This window comes from Loxodonta africana, chromosome 12 (genome assembly GCF_030014295.1).
Source record: "Loxodonta africana isolate mLoxAfr1 chromosome 12, mLoxAfr1.hap2, whole genome shotgun sequence".
NCBI classification, from domain to species: Eukaryota; Metazoa; Chordata; class Mammalia; order Proboscidea; family Elephantidae; genus Loxodonta; species Loxodonta africana.
Window position 1 is genome coordinate 39502895 of NC_087353.1, and position 19087 is coordinate 39521981.

Genomic DNA, 19087 nt, shown 5'->3' on the forward strand with positions numbered 1-19087 from the left:
GGACCCATTCCTCACACCATAAACAAAAAATGGATCAAAGACCTAAATATAAAACCTAAAATGATAAAGATCATGGAAGAAAAAATACAGACAACACTATGGGCCCTAACACATTGCATAAATACAATACAGACCATAACTAACAATGCACAAACACCAGAAGAGAAACTAGATAACCGGGTGCTCCTAAAAATAAACACTTGTGCTCATCAAAAGAATCCACCAAAAGAGTAAAAGGAGAACCTACAGGCCGGAGGAAAAAAAAACTTTGGCTATGACATATCCAACAAGGATCTAATAACTAAAATCTATAGAATACTTTAACACCTCAACGACAAAAAGACAAATAATCCAGTTAAAAAATGGGCAAAGGATATGAACAAACACTTCACCAGAGAAGATATTCAGGAAGCTAACAGACACATGGGGAAATGCTCAGGATCATTAGCCATTAGAGAAATGCAGATCAAAACTACAATGAGATACCGTCTTACCCCAACATCACTGGCACTAACTAAAAAAAAAAATAAATGCTGGAGAAGTTGTGGGAAGGCTGGAACTCTTATGCACTGGTGGGAATATAAAATGGTATAACCACTGTGGAAAACAATTTGGCACCTCCTTAAAAAGCTAGAAATACCATATAATCCAGCAGTTCCACTCCTAGGAATATATCCTAGAGAAATTAAGGGCCGTCACACAAATAGATATATGCAAAAGTGTTCACTGCAGCATTATTCACAATAGCAAAAAGATGGAAACACCTAAGTGCCCATCAACAGATGAATAGATAAACAAATTATGGTACATACACACACAATACTATACAATGATAAAGAAAAATGATGAATATTTGAAACATGTCACAACATAGATGAATCTGGAGGGCATTATGCGAAGTGAAATAACTAAATTACAAACGGACAAATATTGAACAGAACGGGGGATACTGGGTGGTTTAAAGTCAGGAAAGGTTTACATTAGGAATGTATTCTTTTACCATATTTATTCAGTTTGTATGCTCAGCAAATAATCCAAGCAGCTGGGCTATATGAAGATGATCAGGGCATCAGGATGGAGAAAGACTCATTAACAATCTTAGGTATGCAGCTAACAACCTTGCTTGCTGAAAGTGAAGAGGGCTTGAAGCACTTACTGAAGAAGATCAAAGACTATGGTTTCCAGTATGGATTGTACCTCAACATAAGGAAAATAAAAATCCTCACAACTGGACCAACAAGCAACATTATGGTAAATGGAAAAAAGACTGAAGTTGTCAAGGATTTCATTTTACTTGAATCCATAATCAACACCCAGGCAAGAAGTAGTCGAGAAATCAAACAACATATTGCACTGGGAAAATCTGCTGCAAAAGACCTCTTTAAAGTGTTAAAAAGAAAAGATGTCACTTTGAAGACTAAAGGGTGTCTGACCCAAGCCATGGCGTTTTCAATCACCTCATACGCATGCAAAAGCTGGACAATGAATAACGAAGATTGAAGAACTGATGCCTTTGAATTATGGTGTTGGTGAAGAACACTGCCAGAAGAATGAAAAAAAAAAATCTGTCTTAGGAGAAGTACAGCCAGATAGCTCCTTAGAAGATTTTAGGCGACTTTGTCTCACGTACTTTGGACATATTATTAGGAGGGACCAGTGCTTGGAGAAGGATGTCACGCTTGGTAAAGTAGAAGGTCAGCGAAAGAGAGGAAGACTGACACAGTGGCTGCAACAGTGGGGTCAAGCGTAACAGCAACTGTGAGAATGGTGCAGGACTGGCAGTGTTTCACTCTGTTGTACATACGAACTGGAGGGCTCCTAACAACAATATAGAACCAACAGTAACACACCTGAGGAATGTGCTTCTTAGTTCAGTCAAATATATGAAACCAAATGGGCAACACCTGCCCAAAAGCAAAGATGAGAAGGCAGGGACAGGAAAACTAGAGGAATGCACACAGGAACCCAGGATAGAAAGGGAAAGGGGGAGAGTGCTAACTATTGCTACTAATAGGGGTGTTGCAACCAATGTTACAAAATGATTTGTGTATAAATTTTTTAATGAGAAACTAATTTGTGCTGTGAACTTTCACCTAAAGCTGCTTACATACTTCCTTTAAACAGAATGCTAATAAGTTTGGGTATCTGTTTTTCAGTAGCGTATTAAAAACAGTAAATCAGGAGCAAGGAGAAATTTCTAGGGTCTGTACACCGATAATACCACCACACTGCCCGTGAGTGATAAAGGGCATACACCCACACCCACACCCAGGGGCGTAGCAAGGGTAATGAGCGCATAGGAGCAGTCTCAGAATTGCGCCCCCTCTCCAATCTGCAGCCCCCGCCCCCATTTCAAAATGAACTGACATCGATAGCAGTGATGAAAAGAAGCCAAGGGCGCCTGCAGCCCTGCCACGAATTTTCCGAGGCACCCACGCCCCGGGAGGCTGGAGGGCTCACAAGTAGGCGTAGGGCGGGGTGGGGCGGGGTGCAGCGGCAGCACGAGCGGCACCTCCAGGCGGGTGAATCTTCCCGGCAGACACCAAGATCTGCAGCAGTGGAGGGCAGTACCGAAACCTTGCTAAAGCAGGCACCGGCTTTCTGGAGCAGCTCAAGTCCTGCATTTTGGTCTTGGACTTTATCTCTGGACCGTGTTGTGTCACCCCCTCGGAGTGTCAACAGTGAGGTCTGCACCCCCTGCGCCTCCCAGTGACACCACTGGCACTCCCTTGGCCTTGTGTCCGGGGGCAAGTGTACCCCTCTGCCCCCCTCGGCCATGTCTCTGCACACACAACCCCTCCCACACACAAACACGCACAAAAAACTGCAACGTCAAGAACTGAAAAAGTCTCAAAGCACGCTGAAAAGAGGCAAGCAACTCTAAGCCTCACAAGTAGCCCTAAAGCATCAGAGAATGACATACCTAAGTGATTTAAATAAAAAAAAAAAGTTTAAATTATGGCACAAGTTCTGTTCAAAATGGAAGGGACAGGCCACATTTTTAAGTAGTTTTCATCCTGAATTACTAAAACTAAAAAGTGGAGGCAGGCTTTAATGCCTAAAAAATTTACTTACTTTGAACATCTCATTCCCTAGCGCAGATAATTACAATGCAATAAAAGTAATGGAACAGAGCTGGCAAAGAAACTGGAAGTCTCAGTACGAAGAAGATAAAGAGACCCTATTTTAAATCCTTCTGAATAATGTAAACATGGTAAGTGGTAACCTAGCATGGCTTGTATCACGTCAGTATGTACTAGTGCAGTGGCTGGCATTCCGAGCACACTGGCAGGTCGTGTCTGTCTTGGCATGTGTAGGTCTGAGCCACTTGAATACTGGTCACTTCTGTTGCTCCAAGTTCAGAAGCCATATCAAAAACACTATCACGGGTGCTCCAAGACCCCTTCCATATTTGACACACTACTAGAATTTGCACTTCTCACAGTTACAACAGAGTACTCAATCAATAATTTATATTTGGGAAAATTCTAAGTGCTTACTTCATGCCAGGTACCAGCTCTATATACATGTAGCTGATTTAAATCATAGAAACTTAAAGACTACAAAGTCGTCCAGGATATGCAGTTGTGGAATCTTTTTTTTTTTTTTTTTTTTGCTATTTTTCAACCAGCTTTCTCAGTACTGGTAAAGATGGTAACATATTTATCTGGTATCACTGTCATTAAACAGAAAAAATTCCAACTTTTTCTTTGTATTTCAACAAAATATAATTCATCTATATATGTATCATTTTCCTCTGAAAAATGCCACACTAGAATTTAAAAAACCACAGAAATTTCTGCCTAAAACAGTAACATTTAAGAAGAATATTTAAATATACCCATAATTTTCACTACCATAAATGTGTTCTACATTGTAACTAATTTTGAAATGAAGATAAATCAGGTAACAGTTGAACAAATACATTATCTAGGTTCTCTCTTTAGAATATCTACACAGAAGGCCCCCGGGTTACAAAATGTCTGCTTTACAGACAACCCACACTTGTCCTTTAATGTTACATAAATTTGCCCTCACTTTGAAACGGCTGAACCAACTCCTACTTGCAACAAATTCTTCATCACAGTCACCTCACTTCCTGCACATGCAGCTTGTAAATCGATGAAAAGACTTCGAGCCTTTTCCTCGGCTAAAACCAAAACCAAAACCCAAACTTGTTGCCTGCAAGTCGATGCTGACTCATAGCGACCCTATAGGACAGAGCAGAACTGCTCCCTAGAGTTTCCAAGGAGTGGCTGGTGGATTCAAACTGTCGACCTTTTTGTCAGCAGCCTGAGCTCTTAGCCACTGTGCCACTAAAGTAAGGCTCGATAAGAACCATATGCACCTGTTCCGACTTACCTACAAATTCGACTTAAGACACAGGAAAGGATCTCGTTCATAACCCAGGGACTGCCTGTATCTAGTTAGCCATCTAGCTTCCCCACTCTCAATTTCATAATAGGTAAGAAAAAGCACATAAGACAAAGCAATCTTGCCCGAAATCTTATGCCGTACTTGAATCTGATCAACTCTACAGATCTAGCTTTCAATTTACAGAGAAAAAAAGGGTACACGGGATGCAGTCACAGAGATGCATCCATCAAAATCCAGTCTACGAAAAATGCTACAAGACAAACAACCTGATTTCTTCAGGAAGTTCACACACTATTTCAACACTGCATTAAAGCCTCCAGTTTCAATCTCACCTCCCTGAAACCTGCTGTACTTTCTCATTCTGTCTACTTGTAGTATTATACTTTGCACACGTGATTGTAATTACATGTGTGCTTCCCATTACAGTACTAGTATAGTGGAGTACAATACAGTAGCTTAGAACAGAGCTCTGAAGTCAGCCTGAGTTAGAATCCCACCTTTGCCGCCCTCAGTTAACTCATCCCTAAAGTGGAGAAAATATCACTTGCTATGCAAAGGAATTTTAAGGACTGAGTCAGAAAATATATGTAAAGCACCTAGCATAATGCTTGGCATATCTTAGGCACTTAGTAATTATCTAATGAGTGAATAAATGCAAATCATACACAGTAAAGTTAAAGAGTTGTGAATTTCATGTCCTTTTACTTCATCTAAGGAGCTGGTGGTGTGGTGGTTAAGCGCTCAGCTGCTAACTGAAAGGTTGGTGGGTTGAATACACCATTTGCTCCACTGGAAAAAGATGTGGCAGTCTGCTCCCATAAAGATTAAACCCGTTGCTGTCCAGTCAATTTCTACTCATAGCAACCCTATAGGACAAAGTAGAACTGCCCCACAGGGTTTCCAAGGAGCGGCTGGTAGAGTCAAACTGCTGACCTTTTGTGTAGCACCCAAGCTCTTAACCGCTGTGCCACCAGGGCTCCACTCCATAAAGATTACAGCCTAGGAAACCCTATGGGGCAGTTCTATTCTGTCCTATAGGTTCTCTGTGAATGAGAATCGACTTGAGGGCAATGGGTTTGGTTTGGTTTTGGGTTTGGATATTTTGTGCAACTGAAGCCGCAGTGGAGGCTTCCCCCACTCCGCTGCGGTTTCCCCACTCCTTGCAGCTCACCAAGTCTCAGTTTCTAACCGTGGCTTGGCCCAACTGTGCTGGGGTCCTAAGCCCAGTTTGAATTTGGCGCCAGAATCCCGCTCATGCATGACTCAGGATCTTGGCACATGTGCAGGACCTGAGGAGCCACGGCCCTGAACTTGACCCTGGACTTGAACATCACTGAGGAAGATATTTTCCAGCACACTGTGGTGCTCAAGCTCATTTGCAAAGTGAAAAGTCCCTTCCTTTGCAGCATGACTCAGCACCTGGATCTCCTAATTTGGGCATGGGAGAGCTTGGGGTTTCGGATTTCCGGCGCCAATCCCTGCCCTTTGGGGACTCAAGGACACAAAAGCTCCCAGCTGCCCTGGGGCAGGGAGCTTGTGGTCTTTTGGGAAACAATAAATTTCCACTTTCTGTTTCCCTTGCAACTGGTGGTATGACGTCCCTCTTATTTCAATCAGCTAATATTAAAAAAAAAAAAAACAATAAAAAAAAAAATTTTTTTATTTTTTATTTTTTTAATAGGTCAGGACAAGAACCTGCATTCGGCTACATAACCACATTCTTGTAATATTCTAGTGAACAGTAAAATGGCTAATGTTGTTGTTTTTAGTTGCCACTGAGTTAACTCTGACTCATGGGGACTGATAGGAAGAAAAAAATAAGCAAAGCTAATTTTTTAAAAAATCAAGCTATCAATTTCTAAGTTTGTCTCTAAGGTACTAAGGAACAGTTTAATCACAGCAAATACCACCTGGTAATTAACAAAAGGGCTAAACTGTCCCAAACATGGTAAAAGTAATCAAATTATTTTCTAACTAAAAACAATCTACATATTCATCTTTAAGCATAATTTTTAATAATACAGAAAACATTTTTTAAAAGAAAATTTTAAATGTCAATATTACGATTCTGAATCTCTTCAGTATTCTTGCTTTTAAAAAAACACTTAAATTAATTCCACTAACTTCCCTTCTGAACGGCAGGTGGCAAACTTACATAGTCTGGGCCAGCTGCTGCAAACTGATGAGGTGGTAGGAAAAACACAGAAAGACTCAACATACCGTCATCGAAAATTATGAAAACATTCTTCAAAAATTGCTTAAATGTCCTAATTAGAAAATACAGTCCTCCAAATAATATGAAGATACTTACATCTCAGTTTGTCCAGCATTTTTCCACCACACATGGTTGCTAACATAGCTTTAACTGAAAATACCGTCAACTTGCCTCGGCCCTCACTGCAAAATAAATTACATTAGAAGTAATTGCTATCTGGAACCATAAAAACAATGAAATGTATCACCAAAAACCAAGCAACTAGTAAACTGATTCCTATCCTTACATGTTACAATTTCACCACATTTAGAAACCCTGGATTTTTTTTTTTCTTTTGTAGAATTAAGGCTTCATTTAATGTTACGTGAAAAATGCTACAAAGTGAACCTGAAGTATCTGGAAATGAGTTTTAGAAACATCCTGTATTTTCTGTTGGCTACGTAGGCAGAAACCCAGTTTACCTTAAGTAAATTTCCAATTAACTAAACCTAATCCAGAGCTGAGATGTTTTTAAAGTCCACAAAACTGAGGTGCCACCTGGTTTGAGCAACAATTCAGAAATGTGGCCCCGTATCAGGATATTGCAACAACAGTTTACCATCATGTACTAAAGTAACAGGTACACAGTGTTATAAAGATTTTATAGCACATGTCGTCTTTGTTTTTACTCTAATAAACTTCATGTTACCATGTGTTTATTCTAAACAGTTCGAACATATCTATCTGTCTCAGACCTTCTCATACTATCACTGTGAGAAAAGTGAAGTAAAAGGGATAACAATATGAATTACTTTTTAGGAACTGGAAAGATGAAAGGTAGAAGAACATTAATGGATTACCCAAAAAAAATGCTTCATACCACCAGTAGGATCAAGACAATATCACTAAGGACCCTTGACCCACCATGTCCTGCTCTACCCATTCAACTATGCCCTAGTTTCATGGCAGATAAAAAACTTCACTGGCAGGTTTTTAAAGTTATCAGCTATAAGTTAAAAATGAGCTTTTGTGTTAATTTTATACAGCTGTGCTCACAAAGTTTCATGGTAACTTAGGGTAAAACACCTTTGCAATAATGAGAACTATATTACCTTGGTTTTGAGAAGCAACTGTCATCCTATTTATATTCACTAATAGTTCTAACAGAGTGTTTCCTATTTTCCAAACTTTCTTTGTATACAGTAAGGTCAACCTGCAAAAGGCAAATGGTCTATCAGACAGAAGGTTCTCAGTGAACACATCATCAGAAAATAGCAATGTTTGTTGCAGTCTGATTTTTAGCTATCACATCTCATTAAATTTATTAATAACACAGGAATCCTTGCAACTAGCTAAAATTAGGATGGGATTTTAAAAATACATAGTTCTTCAGAAATTCAGACAGTGCTGTTCTACATCTATGGCAACAATGCATCTGGAAATGGTATCTAGAGATATTCACTGCATCACTTGGGAAAAGTCAGTAGCTATAAAGATCACCGATTATGTTAAAAGGAATGAATTCCTAAGACTGATACAGAACCTTTACTGTGGACATTTCTGGTCATCAACCATCCAAATTCCAAGTCTACATTTAAGCACGCCCTACCTTATGTTACCCACCACCTGTCTGTCAGTTTGTTGTACTGTGGTGGCTTGTATGTTGCTATGATGCTGGAAGCTATACCACCAGCAGGGTCACCCACAGTTGACAGGTTTCAGCGGAGCTTCCAGACTAAGGTAGACTAGGAACAAAGGCCTGGTGATCTACTTCCAAAAAATCAGCCAATGGAAACCTTATGGATCACAATAGAACACTGTGTGGACTAGCTGGCTTTGGAAACATCATCAGGAAGGATCAACCACCGGAGGAAGACATCACGTTTGGAGGAGGAGAGGGCCAGCAAGGGTGAGGGAGACCCTCGGTGAGATGACTGACACGACAGCTACAACGATGTACTTGAACACGCCAGCAATTGCGGGGATGACGCAGAACCAGGCAACACTTTGTTCTGTTGTACGTAAGTTTGTCACGAGTCAGAGTGACTGCACAGCAGCTAACAACAACCACCTTGTAAGTCCACTTCCCTCTACCAAAGTCTGAAGAGAAAGAAAAAGCTTTCCCATCTTTCTTTGCAGCTAGGACTTGGGGACGTGACTCAAGCTCCACCAATAAGATTCACCCACCCTAGACTTCAAATATAAAATTATTAACTTTTTGAAGCAGGAACTCCAAACAACACACCTGGTAGGATGGCAGCAGTAGGAGCAGTTACATGGAGTTTCCAGAGGCAGAAGAGACTGGTTCTCGTGGCAGCAACCACAGCCCAGCATCACTGGTGCCGCAAACACAAGCAGCCCTGTCTGTGCCCAAGAGAAGCACAGACCGTCCTCATGAGACCAATTCTGTGCCCAAGAGAAGCGCAGACTGTCTTCATGAGACCAATTCTGTGCCCAAGAGAAGCGCAGACTGTCTTCATGAGACCAATTCTGTGCCCGACAGAAGCACAGACTGTCTTCATGAGACCAATTCTGTGACATGACTTTGAGCTTTGTTCTTGGCAGTGTAGCCTTTCGGCCTACTTTCCCAACCTTCTTAGACAGTCTGTGGGTCACCCACCCTTCGAATAAATTAGCCCGAGCTGGCTTCTATTGCTTGCAGCTAAGAACTCTGATGGATACAGCTGATGACCTGAAGTCAGTGGCCCGGAATGATGAAGCAACAAAAGAAAGAAATTCTTGAAGTCCAAAAAGTAAGAGTAGTGGGTATCCCTGACGATCGGCAGAGCGAGAAAGAAGAGGAAGTGTTCCAGAACGGAAGAGTCAAGCCTTGCTGCACAGCTAATGACATTTTTAAAGGTAAACTTGCTCAAAACATTTTTGCAGACACAGATTTCACAATAAAAGAACATCCAGAAAATTGAACAGGAAGAGATCTGCATAAAAATCAGAATACTAATTAGATCTGGTGAAGAGAAAGGGCTGTAATACATAAAGGACATGAGGGGGGATTCTGGAGTGCTGACATTCTATTTCTTAGCCTCCACAGTACTGCTGCGGGCTCTGGTAACGAAGTGGTCATGCGTTCGGCTGCTAACCAAAAGATCGACAGTTCGAATCCACCAGTTGCTTCCTGGAAACCCTATGTGGCAGTTCTACTTTGTCCTGTTGGATCGCTATGAGTCAGAATTGACTCAATGGCAATGTTTTTTTTTTTTTTTTAATAGCACTTATTTATTTTTTTTTTAAAAAAAAGAAAAAAAATTTTTTTTATGTTGGTATTTGCTTTATATGAATTCATTAAACTATACTTTGTTGTATATATTTTTCTGTAGGTATTTTGTATTTCTCAAGAAAAACTGTTAAAAGATGAATTCCATAATTGCCAAAAATTGGGGGAATCTTAAATGTTAAGAAACCAAAGTCAGTCTTAAAAAAGCTGCATACTACATGATTTCAAATACATGACATTCTGGAAAAGGCAAACTATGGAGACATTAAAAAAAAACAGTGGTTTCCAGAGGTTCAGGGGGAAAGAGGGAGGGATGAATGGGTGCGGAACACAGAGCACTTTTAGGGCAGTGAAACTATTCTGCATGATACTGTGAAAGCAGACACGTGACTTTTCAAGTGTTTGCCAGAACCCATAGAACTGTACAACACAGACTGAACCTTAATGTAAATTATGAACTTTAATGAATGTAGCAATATCAGCTCATCATATATAACAATGTACCACAATGCAAGACGCTAATAATAGGGGAAACTATGGCCAGGGTGGTGGAAATGGGTGTTATGGATTAATTATGTCCCCGCAAAAATGTATATCAATTTGGCCGGGCCATGATTTACAGTATTGTGTGGCTGTCCTCCATTTTGTGATTGTAATTTTACGCTAAATAGGATTAGGGTGGGATTGTAACACCCTTAACCCAGTTCACATTCCTGATCCAATACACAGGGAGTTTCCCGGGATGTAGCCTGCACTACCTTTAATCTCTCAAGAGATAAAAAAGAAAGGAAAGCAACCAGAGAGTGGGGGACCTCATACCACCAAGAAAGCAGTGCCGAGAGCAGAGCACGTCCTTTGGATGTGGGGTCCCTGTACAGAGAAGCTCCTAGTCTGGGGAAAGACTGATCAGAAGGCCGACAATGAGAGAAAGCCTTCCCCCAAGCTGACACCCTGAATTTGGACTTCTAGCCTACTTTACTGTGAGAAAATAAACTTCTCTTTGTTAAAGCCATCCACTTGTGGTATTTGTTATAGCAGCACAAGATGACTAAGACAATGGGGATTTGTGAGAGCTCTCTGTATTTTCTGAGTAATATTTCTGTAAACATAAAGCTGCTCTAAAAAAAAAAAATCGTGTTAAAAATATATATTTAAAAAACAACAACAAAATAAAGAGTCCTAGGAAAGTGAGGGTTCTTATGACTGGACAAGGCTAATGATTTAAGAAAAAAATGATGGAGAGGACATCTACAGGCTAAAAGACACCTAAGATACATAAATTGCAATGTATAACATTTTACACAGCAAGAGTTTCTATAATAACATTTAAGAATAAAAACATCAAAAATATCAAGACCCAGGCCCCATCCTTAGAGATTCTGATAATTTGGCCCAGGATGTGGCCTGGGCACTGGTAACTCGTTAAAGCTTCCCAGCTGATTTAAATGAACAGCCAGAATTTAGAACCAACCACTGGTCCAAAACAAATCAACTTAATTAAAAAGAAAACCCAATAGAAAAATGGGGAAAATACACTTGTGCATGAAGGTCCCTGGGTGGCACAAGAGGTTTGCAATTGGCTGCAAACCAAAAGGTTAGCATTTTGAACCCACCCAGAGGTTCTGTGTAAGAAAGGCCTGGTGATCTGCTTCCATAAAGATTACAGTCAAGAAAACCCTATAGAGCACTTCTACTTTCTAACACATGAGATCACCCTGAGTTGGGTCAATTTAACAGCAACAGACTTGGTTTGGTTTAACATTCAAGCACACAAAATAAACAAGGAAGAAATACAAATGACTGTCAAGCACATGGAAAAGCACTGACTTTAATAACAAAAGAAATACAAATTAAAACAATACTGAGATGTTTCTTACAATGTCACAAGTTATTGACTCTGTCTCCATAGGCTAGCCTTAGTCAGTCTAAATACTGTGAAGTCTGACTTAGGCAGAATAGTTAATAGTTTGGCTATATTTTATTTTTTAATTTAATATTTACCATCACTTTTTAAAAATAATTCCTTTTGAAACGATCACTTTAAAGAGGGAGAGCGTGTGTGTGCTAGAACAAAGTACTCAGTCATCTCGTTTTATTAAATGTAAAGCTCGGATATGATGAATAATTATGTCGCTGGTTAATTCTGTACTTTTTTTTAACTTTTCATTGAAGAATAATATACATACAGAAAATTGCATAATTCGTAAATGTACAGCTTGATGAACTTTCACAGAGTGAACACACCCATGTACCCCGCACTCAGATCAAGAACAGAACCTGATGACCAGAACATACCCAGAAACCATGCCTTGCATTCCTTCCTAAAACTGCCTGCCACAGTGGTAATCTCTACCCTGATTTCTAACCTCATAGGTCATATTTGCCTGCTCTTTGACTTCATATAAATGCAAAAGTACAGTATGTACTCTTCTGAGTCTGATTTCTTTCATTCAACGTAACATCTGTGAGTTTTATCATATTGTTAAACACACGCAGTCCCTAACTTATGATGTATCTGAGGTGCTTCTGTTTTTTTTTTAACACCTTATCATTAATAGCATGTACTACATACAATGTTGCAGCATGTAATTTGCTGATGTCATCATATCTGGAAGTTTATATGTAATGTTTCCAACCCACAAAGACAAAGGCTGTTGTTGTTAGCTGCTATCGAGTCACTTCCAACTCGTAGTGACCCCATGTACAACAGAACATAACACTGCCTGGTCCTGCTCCATCATCACAGTCGTTGCTGTGTTTAAGCCATTGTTGCAGCCACTCTGTCAATCCATCTTATTGAGGGTCTTCCTCTTTTTTGCTGACCCTCGACCCTACCAAGCATTATGTCCTTCTCCAGGGACTGGTCCCTCCTGATAATATGTCCAAAGTATGTGAGATGAAGTCTCGCCACTCTTGCTTCCAAGGACCATTCTGGCTATACTTCTTCCAAGACAGACTTGTTCGTTCTTCTGAAGTGTGGCCTGGGCATTGGTAATTCACGGTATATTCCATATTCTTTGCCAACACCATAATTCAAATGCATCAATTCTTCTTCAGTCCTCCTTATTCACTGTCCATCTTTTGCATACATATGAGGCAACTGAAAATATCACGGCTTGGGTCAGGCACACTGTAGTCCTCAAAGTGCCATCTTTGCTTTTTAAAACTTAAAGAGGTCTTTTGCGGCAGACTTGCCCAGTGCTATACATCATTTGATTTCCTGATTGCTGCTTCCACAGGCATCGATTGCAGATACAAGTAATCCGAAATCCTTGACAACATCAATATTTTCTCCATTTATCATGATGCTGCTTATTGTTCCAGCTGCGAGGATTTTTGTTTTATGTTGAGCTGTAATCCATACTAAAGGCTGTAGTCTCTGATCTTTATCAGTAAATGCTTCATGCCTTCTTCACTTTCAGCAAGCAAGGTTGTGTCATCTTCATATCACGGGTTGTTAATGAGTCTTATGCCAATCATGATGCCATGTCCTTCTTCATACAGTCCAGCTTTTCAGGCTATTCAAGACTGAATAAGTATGGTGAAAGGATACAACCCTGACATACACCTTTCCTGATTTGGAACCATGCAGTATCCCCTTGTTCTGTTCAAATGACTGCTTCTTGGTCTATGCACAGGTTCCTCATGAGCACACTTAAGAGTTCTGGAATTCCCATTCTTCACCATGTTATCCATAATTTGCAGTCAAATGCCCTTGCACAGGTTAACATCTTTCTGGTATTCCCTGCTTTCAGTCAAGATCCCTCTGACATCAGCAATGATATCCCTCACTCCACATCCTCTTCTGAATCACCTTGAATTTCCAACAGTTCCTTGGGATAACATCAAGGACATCATACATGAAGAAAGGAAAAGGTCATTAAAAATACAGGAAAGAAAGACTAGACCAAAATGGATGTCAGAAGAGACTGTGAAACTTGCTCTTGAATATAGTTGCTAAAGTGAATGGAAGAAATGATGAAGTAAAAGTTGAATAAAAAATTTCAAAGGGTTCCTCGAGAAGACAAAGTACAGGATTATAATGAAATATGCAAAGACCTAGAGTTAGAAAATCAAACGGGAAGAACACATTCGGCATTTCTCAAGGTGAGAGAACTGAAGAAAAAATTCAAGCCTCCAGTTGCAATACTAAAGCATGAAAAGAAGATGGAAGGAATACACTGAGTCACTGTACCAAAAAGAATTGGTTGACGTCCAACCATTTCCGGAGGTGGCATACGATCAAGAACCGCCAGTACTGAAGGAAGAAGTCCAAGCTGCACTGAAGGTACTGGTGAAAAACAAGGCTCCAGGAATTGGCGGAATACCGATTGAGACATTTCAACAAACAGAGGCAGTGCTGGAGGTGCTTACTCGTCTATGTCAAGAAATTTGGAAGATGGCTACCTGGCCAACTGGCTGGAAGACAGCCATATTTGTGCCATTCCAAAGACAAAGATCAGATTTATAAAGATACTAATAAAAGGCAAAAATAATGAAAACTTAAAAAAAAAAAAAAAGGGGATTCAACTTACTTCAGGATTTACAACAGAGTCTTCAGAATGGAATCCCATCCTAAGTCTGGGACTACCTGTATATCATTATTTCATACTGCCAGGTAGTATTTAGTAGTATGAATATACTACAATTTATCCATTCTTTTACTGAGAGGTATTTTCAAACCCTCTATTTTTAATTATTTCATGAGTACACAAACATCAGTTAAGTACAAATAGGAAACCCTGGTGGCGTAGTGGTTAAGAGCTATGGCCACTAACCAAAAGGTTGGCAGTTCGAATACCCCAGGTACTCCCTGGAAACTGTACGGGGCAGTTCTCTGTCCTGCAGGGTCACTATGACCAGAATAAGTACTTCGTGATTCACTGATATTCTTTCCAAAAACTGAAAGTTACTCATGGGCAAAATTCAAACTAGGTGCATAAGAACTTGATCCTAAGAACAATACAATGGCAACACTAAGAAGTCGGAAAATAGTCTAGAGGGAAAAGCACAAATTCGTTGCTGTTAAGTCAATTCCGACTCATAGTGGCTCTACAGGACAGAGTAGAACTGCCCCATAGGAATTCCAAGGAGCAGCTGGTGAATTTAAACTGTCAACCTTTTTAGTCAGCACCTAGGAAATGGTTTTAGAAAGACTGCCTTCCTTCAGGACCTGTTGAATTCAAAGGTGATTATTATTGTTGGTTCTGATACTGAAGTAAAGAAATTACGAAAATAGGTCTGGGTATGGCTGGAGTTTTTTAGATAGACCCAGCAGAAGAGTTAGTGTAGAAATGCAATTATTTCTTTCTCTCTACACCAACTGGCCCCTTTAACAAAAGACAAGAGACAGCACATTATCTAAACACAGAAAAAGAAGGGAAAAAGAGGAGATAAAATTATTCCATTCTTTTCCTCCAAAATTTGAACACTCAAGAACCCTAAAGTGATTCTTCAAAAGTGTACAAATGTGCATACTCATAATCATTCATTACAGTATTGTTTCTAGTGGGAAAAAACTGGAAATAATCAAAATGTCCATTAATGCAAGACTGATTAAATATGCTATCATAAAAAAGAATGAGAAATAACACATGAGGGATCTAGAATTATATCCAAGACAGGTTACTACGTAAGAAAAGGCAAGGCTAGAACAGATCAATAACTAGAATGCTACCCACTAATTATGCAAAAAAGGAGTAAAAATAATATTCTTATACATTTGTTTGTATAAACATAAAAATAACAACACTGGCTGCCTCCAGGGTAGGAAGTATGTACCCAAAGGAGAGGAATGAAAGAATGGGACACATTTCACTTTATAAATATAAAAATGCTTATACTAGAAGAGGGCTCTTAAACCAATAATATAAGCTTCCAATTTAAGACACTAGAAAAAGAGCAAATTAAACCCAAAACAAGCAGAAGTAAAAAAAAAAAAAAAACATTAAGAGCAGAAATCAATGAAATTGAAAATAGTAAAATCAATCAAACCAAAAGCTGGTTCTTTGAATAGATCAATATTTTGATAAATCTCTAGCCAGAATGACTAGGGGAAAAAAAGAAGGCAAAAATTATGAATATCAGGAATGAATGATGGGACATCAGGACAAGTTGTTTTCTTATTGCCTGACCTGTGGTTCTTGGGACATAAGCCTGCAGAAGTCTCCAGCCTCCCACCTGATCAGCAGATTGTGGATCCGTGAGCCATTCAACCCCGTGTGCCAGCAAAGATATCCAGCCTGGTGCCAGATCCATAGATTTGGGACTTACCAGCCCCTACAAATGTATGAGCAATTTCCTAGAAGTAAATCTCTCTATATATTTATATTTGTTTCACTAGTTTTACTCCTCTAGAGAACCCAAACTAAGACAATTACAAAACAAGTTTAGGTATATAAATTTGACAACTTGGATGAACTACTACTTGACTCAAACTCTAAAACCAAAAATCAAACTTGCTGCCGTCAAGTCAATTCTGACTCATAGAGACCTTACAGGAAAAGCAGAACTGTCCCATAGGGTTTCCAAAACTGTAAGTCTTCACAGAAGTGACTGCTACATCTTTCTCCTGCAGGGCAACTGATGGGTTCCAACCATAGACCTTTTACTTAGCAGCCAAGTGTTTAATCACTGCAACACCAGGGCTCCTTGACACAAACTACTCCTTGAAAAACAAACTAACTCAAGAAAGATAACCTGACAAGCCCATAACCACGACAGAAATTTAAGTCTTATTTTAAAGCCTTATAAAAAAGAAAACTCCTCACCCATAGGGCTGTCCCAGCAAATCCTAAACATTTAAGAAAAAAACAATTACATTCGTATACTAAATCTTAATAACAGAAATAGCAGTAATAGGAAAGGATGGACTACTTCCCAACTCTTTTTATGTGGTCAACATTATTCTGACACCCAAAACAAAGACATTACAACAAAAGAAAGTGCAACATAAACCAGAGACTACATCAGCCTGAGACCAGAAGAACTAGATGGTGCCTGGCTACAACCGATGACTGTCCTGACAGGGAACACAACAGAGAACCCCTGAGAGTGCAGGAGAGCAGTGGGATGCAGACCTCAAATTCTTGCAAAAACACCAGACTTAATGGTCCGACTGAGACCAGAAAGACCCCAGAGGTCATGGTCCCCAGACCTTCTGTTAGCCCAAGACAGGAACCATTCCCAAAGCCAGCTCTTCAGACAGGCACTGGACTGGACTATAGGATAGAAAATGATACTGATGAAGGGTGAGCTCCTTGGATCAAGCAGACACATGAGACTATGTGGGCAGCTACTATCTGGAAGAAGCGATGAGAGGGCAGAGTGGGGCAGAAGCTGGCTGAATGGACATAAAAATAGAGAGTGGAGGGAAGGAGTGTGCTGCCTCATTAGAGGGAGGGCAACTAAGAGTATACAGCAAGGTGTATATAAGCTTTTGAATGAGAGACTGACTTGGTTTGTAAACTTTCACTTGAAGCACAATAAAAATTTAAAAAAAAAAAAAAAGTGCAAGTCCGTATCCATGATGAACACAGACACAAAAATTCTCAACAAAATGTTAGCAAACAAATGTAGCAATGTTTAAAAAGGATAAAAATCATGACCCGGGGGGTTTATCCCAGGATAAGACTGGTTCAACATCTGAAAATCAATCAATACAGTTCACCGTCTCAAACAGACGATCTGAATAGATGCAGATGACAAAATTCAACATCCATTGCTAATAAATACACATAGAAAGCTAGGAAAAGAAGGGAACTACTTCAATCTAATAATGGGCATCTTTAAAGACATACCAAAAACAAAACAAAACAAAACAAAACAAAAAACAGCTAACATCATACTTAATGATAAAAGACTGAGATCTTTTCCCTTAAAACCAGGAACAAGTAAAGGATAGCTGCTCTCACCACTGCCAGTCAACATCACACCTAGCTGATGCAGTAACACAAGAAAAAGAAATAAAAGACATATAGATTGGAAAGGGAGAAATCAAACTGCTTCTTCTCCAGACAATAAGATCATCTATGTACAAAATCTCAAAGAGCCTGCAAAAAAGCTTTAGAACTTGCCAAAAAACTACAATAGCTGAGTTTAGCAAGGGGATAATATAAGATCAACATACAAAAATCAACTTCATTTTTACATACCAGCAAAAAACAATTTAGAATAGCACAAAAATATGAAATACTTGGATATAAGTCTAAAAAGCATATGTTCAAGATCTGAATGCTGAAAAATACAAAGTATTGATTTAAGAAATCAAAGAAGACTTAAATAGATTTGCCATGTTCATGAAATGCGAGCTTGGTATTGTTAAAATTTCAATTCTCCCTAAACTGATCAGAATCCTAATGAGATTCAATGCAATCCCAATCAAAATCATGAGATTTTTTATAGAAAACAAAGTGAACTGATCTCTTGTATATCCTTAGAGTTCTAAATCCATGCAAATCCTTAATAAGGTATGAGAATAGAAAAATACAATTCAGATGTCTAAAGCCCCCCTGTTCTTGCTATGTTTAAAAAGTTCGTCCATGTAGACATCTAGCTCAATTGGCATAATAGAGTTTATAAAGAAAACGTTCTACATCCTACTTTTGGTGAGTAGTATCTGGGGTCTTAAAAGCTTGTGCGCAGCCATCTGAGATAGTCCAATGGTCCCACCCTGTCTGGAGCAAAGGAGAATGAAGAAAACCAAAGACACAAGGGAAAGATTAGTCTAAAGGACTAATGGACCACAAATATCACAGCCCCCACCAGACTGAGTCCAGCACAACTTGATGGTGCCCAACTACCACCATCGACTGCTCTAACAAGGATCACAACAGAAGGTCCCAGACAGAGCTGGGGAAAAATGTAGAACAAAATTCTAACTCACAAAAAAAGACCAGACCTCCTGGTCTGACAGAGACTGGAAAAACCCTGAGAGTATGGCCCCAGACATCCTTTTAACTCAGTACTGAAGTCATTCCTGAAGTTCACCCTTCAGCCAAAGATTAGACAGGCCCATAAAACAAAATGAGACTAAATGGGCACACTGGCTCAGGGGCAAGGACGAGAAGGCATGAGGGGACAGGAAAGGTGGTAACGGTGAGCCCAAGAGTGAGAAGGGGAGAATGTTGACACGTCGTGGGGTTGGCAACTAATGTCACAAAACAATATGCATATTAAATTGTTCAATGAGAAATTAATTTGTTCTGTAAACCTTCATCTAAAGTACAATAAAAAAAAGTCCCCCCATGTTATTTTAACATGCACCCAGAGCTGAGAACTACCAA

General features: G+C 39.6%; 1 protein-coding gene across 15 annotated transcripts in view; it reads right to left on the reverse strand.

The window, feature by feature from the left end:
* Positions 1 to 19087, reverse strand: part of DTNB (dystrobrevin beta) — a 415855-nt gene that overhangs the window by 291208 nt on the left and 105560 nt on the right. For 11 of the 15 annotated variants that reach the window (XR_002786283.2, XM_064295128.1, XM_064295125.1 and 8 more), the window contains one exon: positions 6689 to 6774. The exons of 2 other annotated variants lie outside the window; for them this stretch is intronic. Coding sequence is in view for 11 of the 13 variants with exons in the window: in XM_064295128.1 (XP_064151198.1) it covers positions 6689 to 6774 (86 nt within the window). In the remaining 2 variants the exon portion in view is untranslated. Of the gene's footprint in view, positions 1 to 6688; positions 6775 to 7683; positions 9747 to 19087 lie in introns of those variants that run through there. 2 more of the 15 variants (XM_064295132.1, XM_064295130.1) reach the window with 2 other exon arrangements.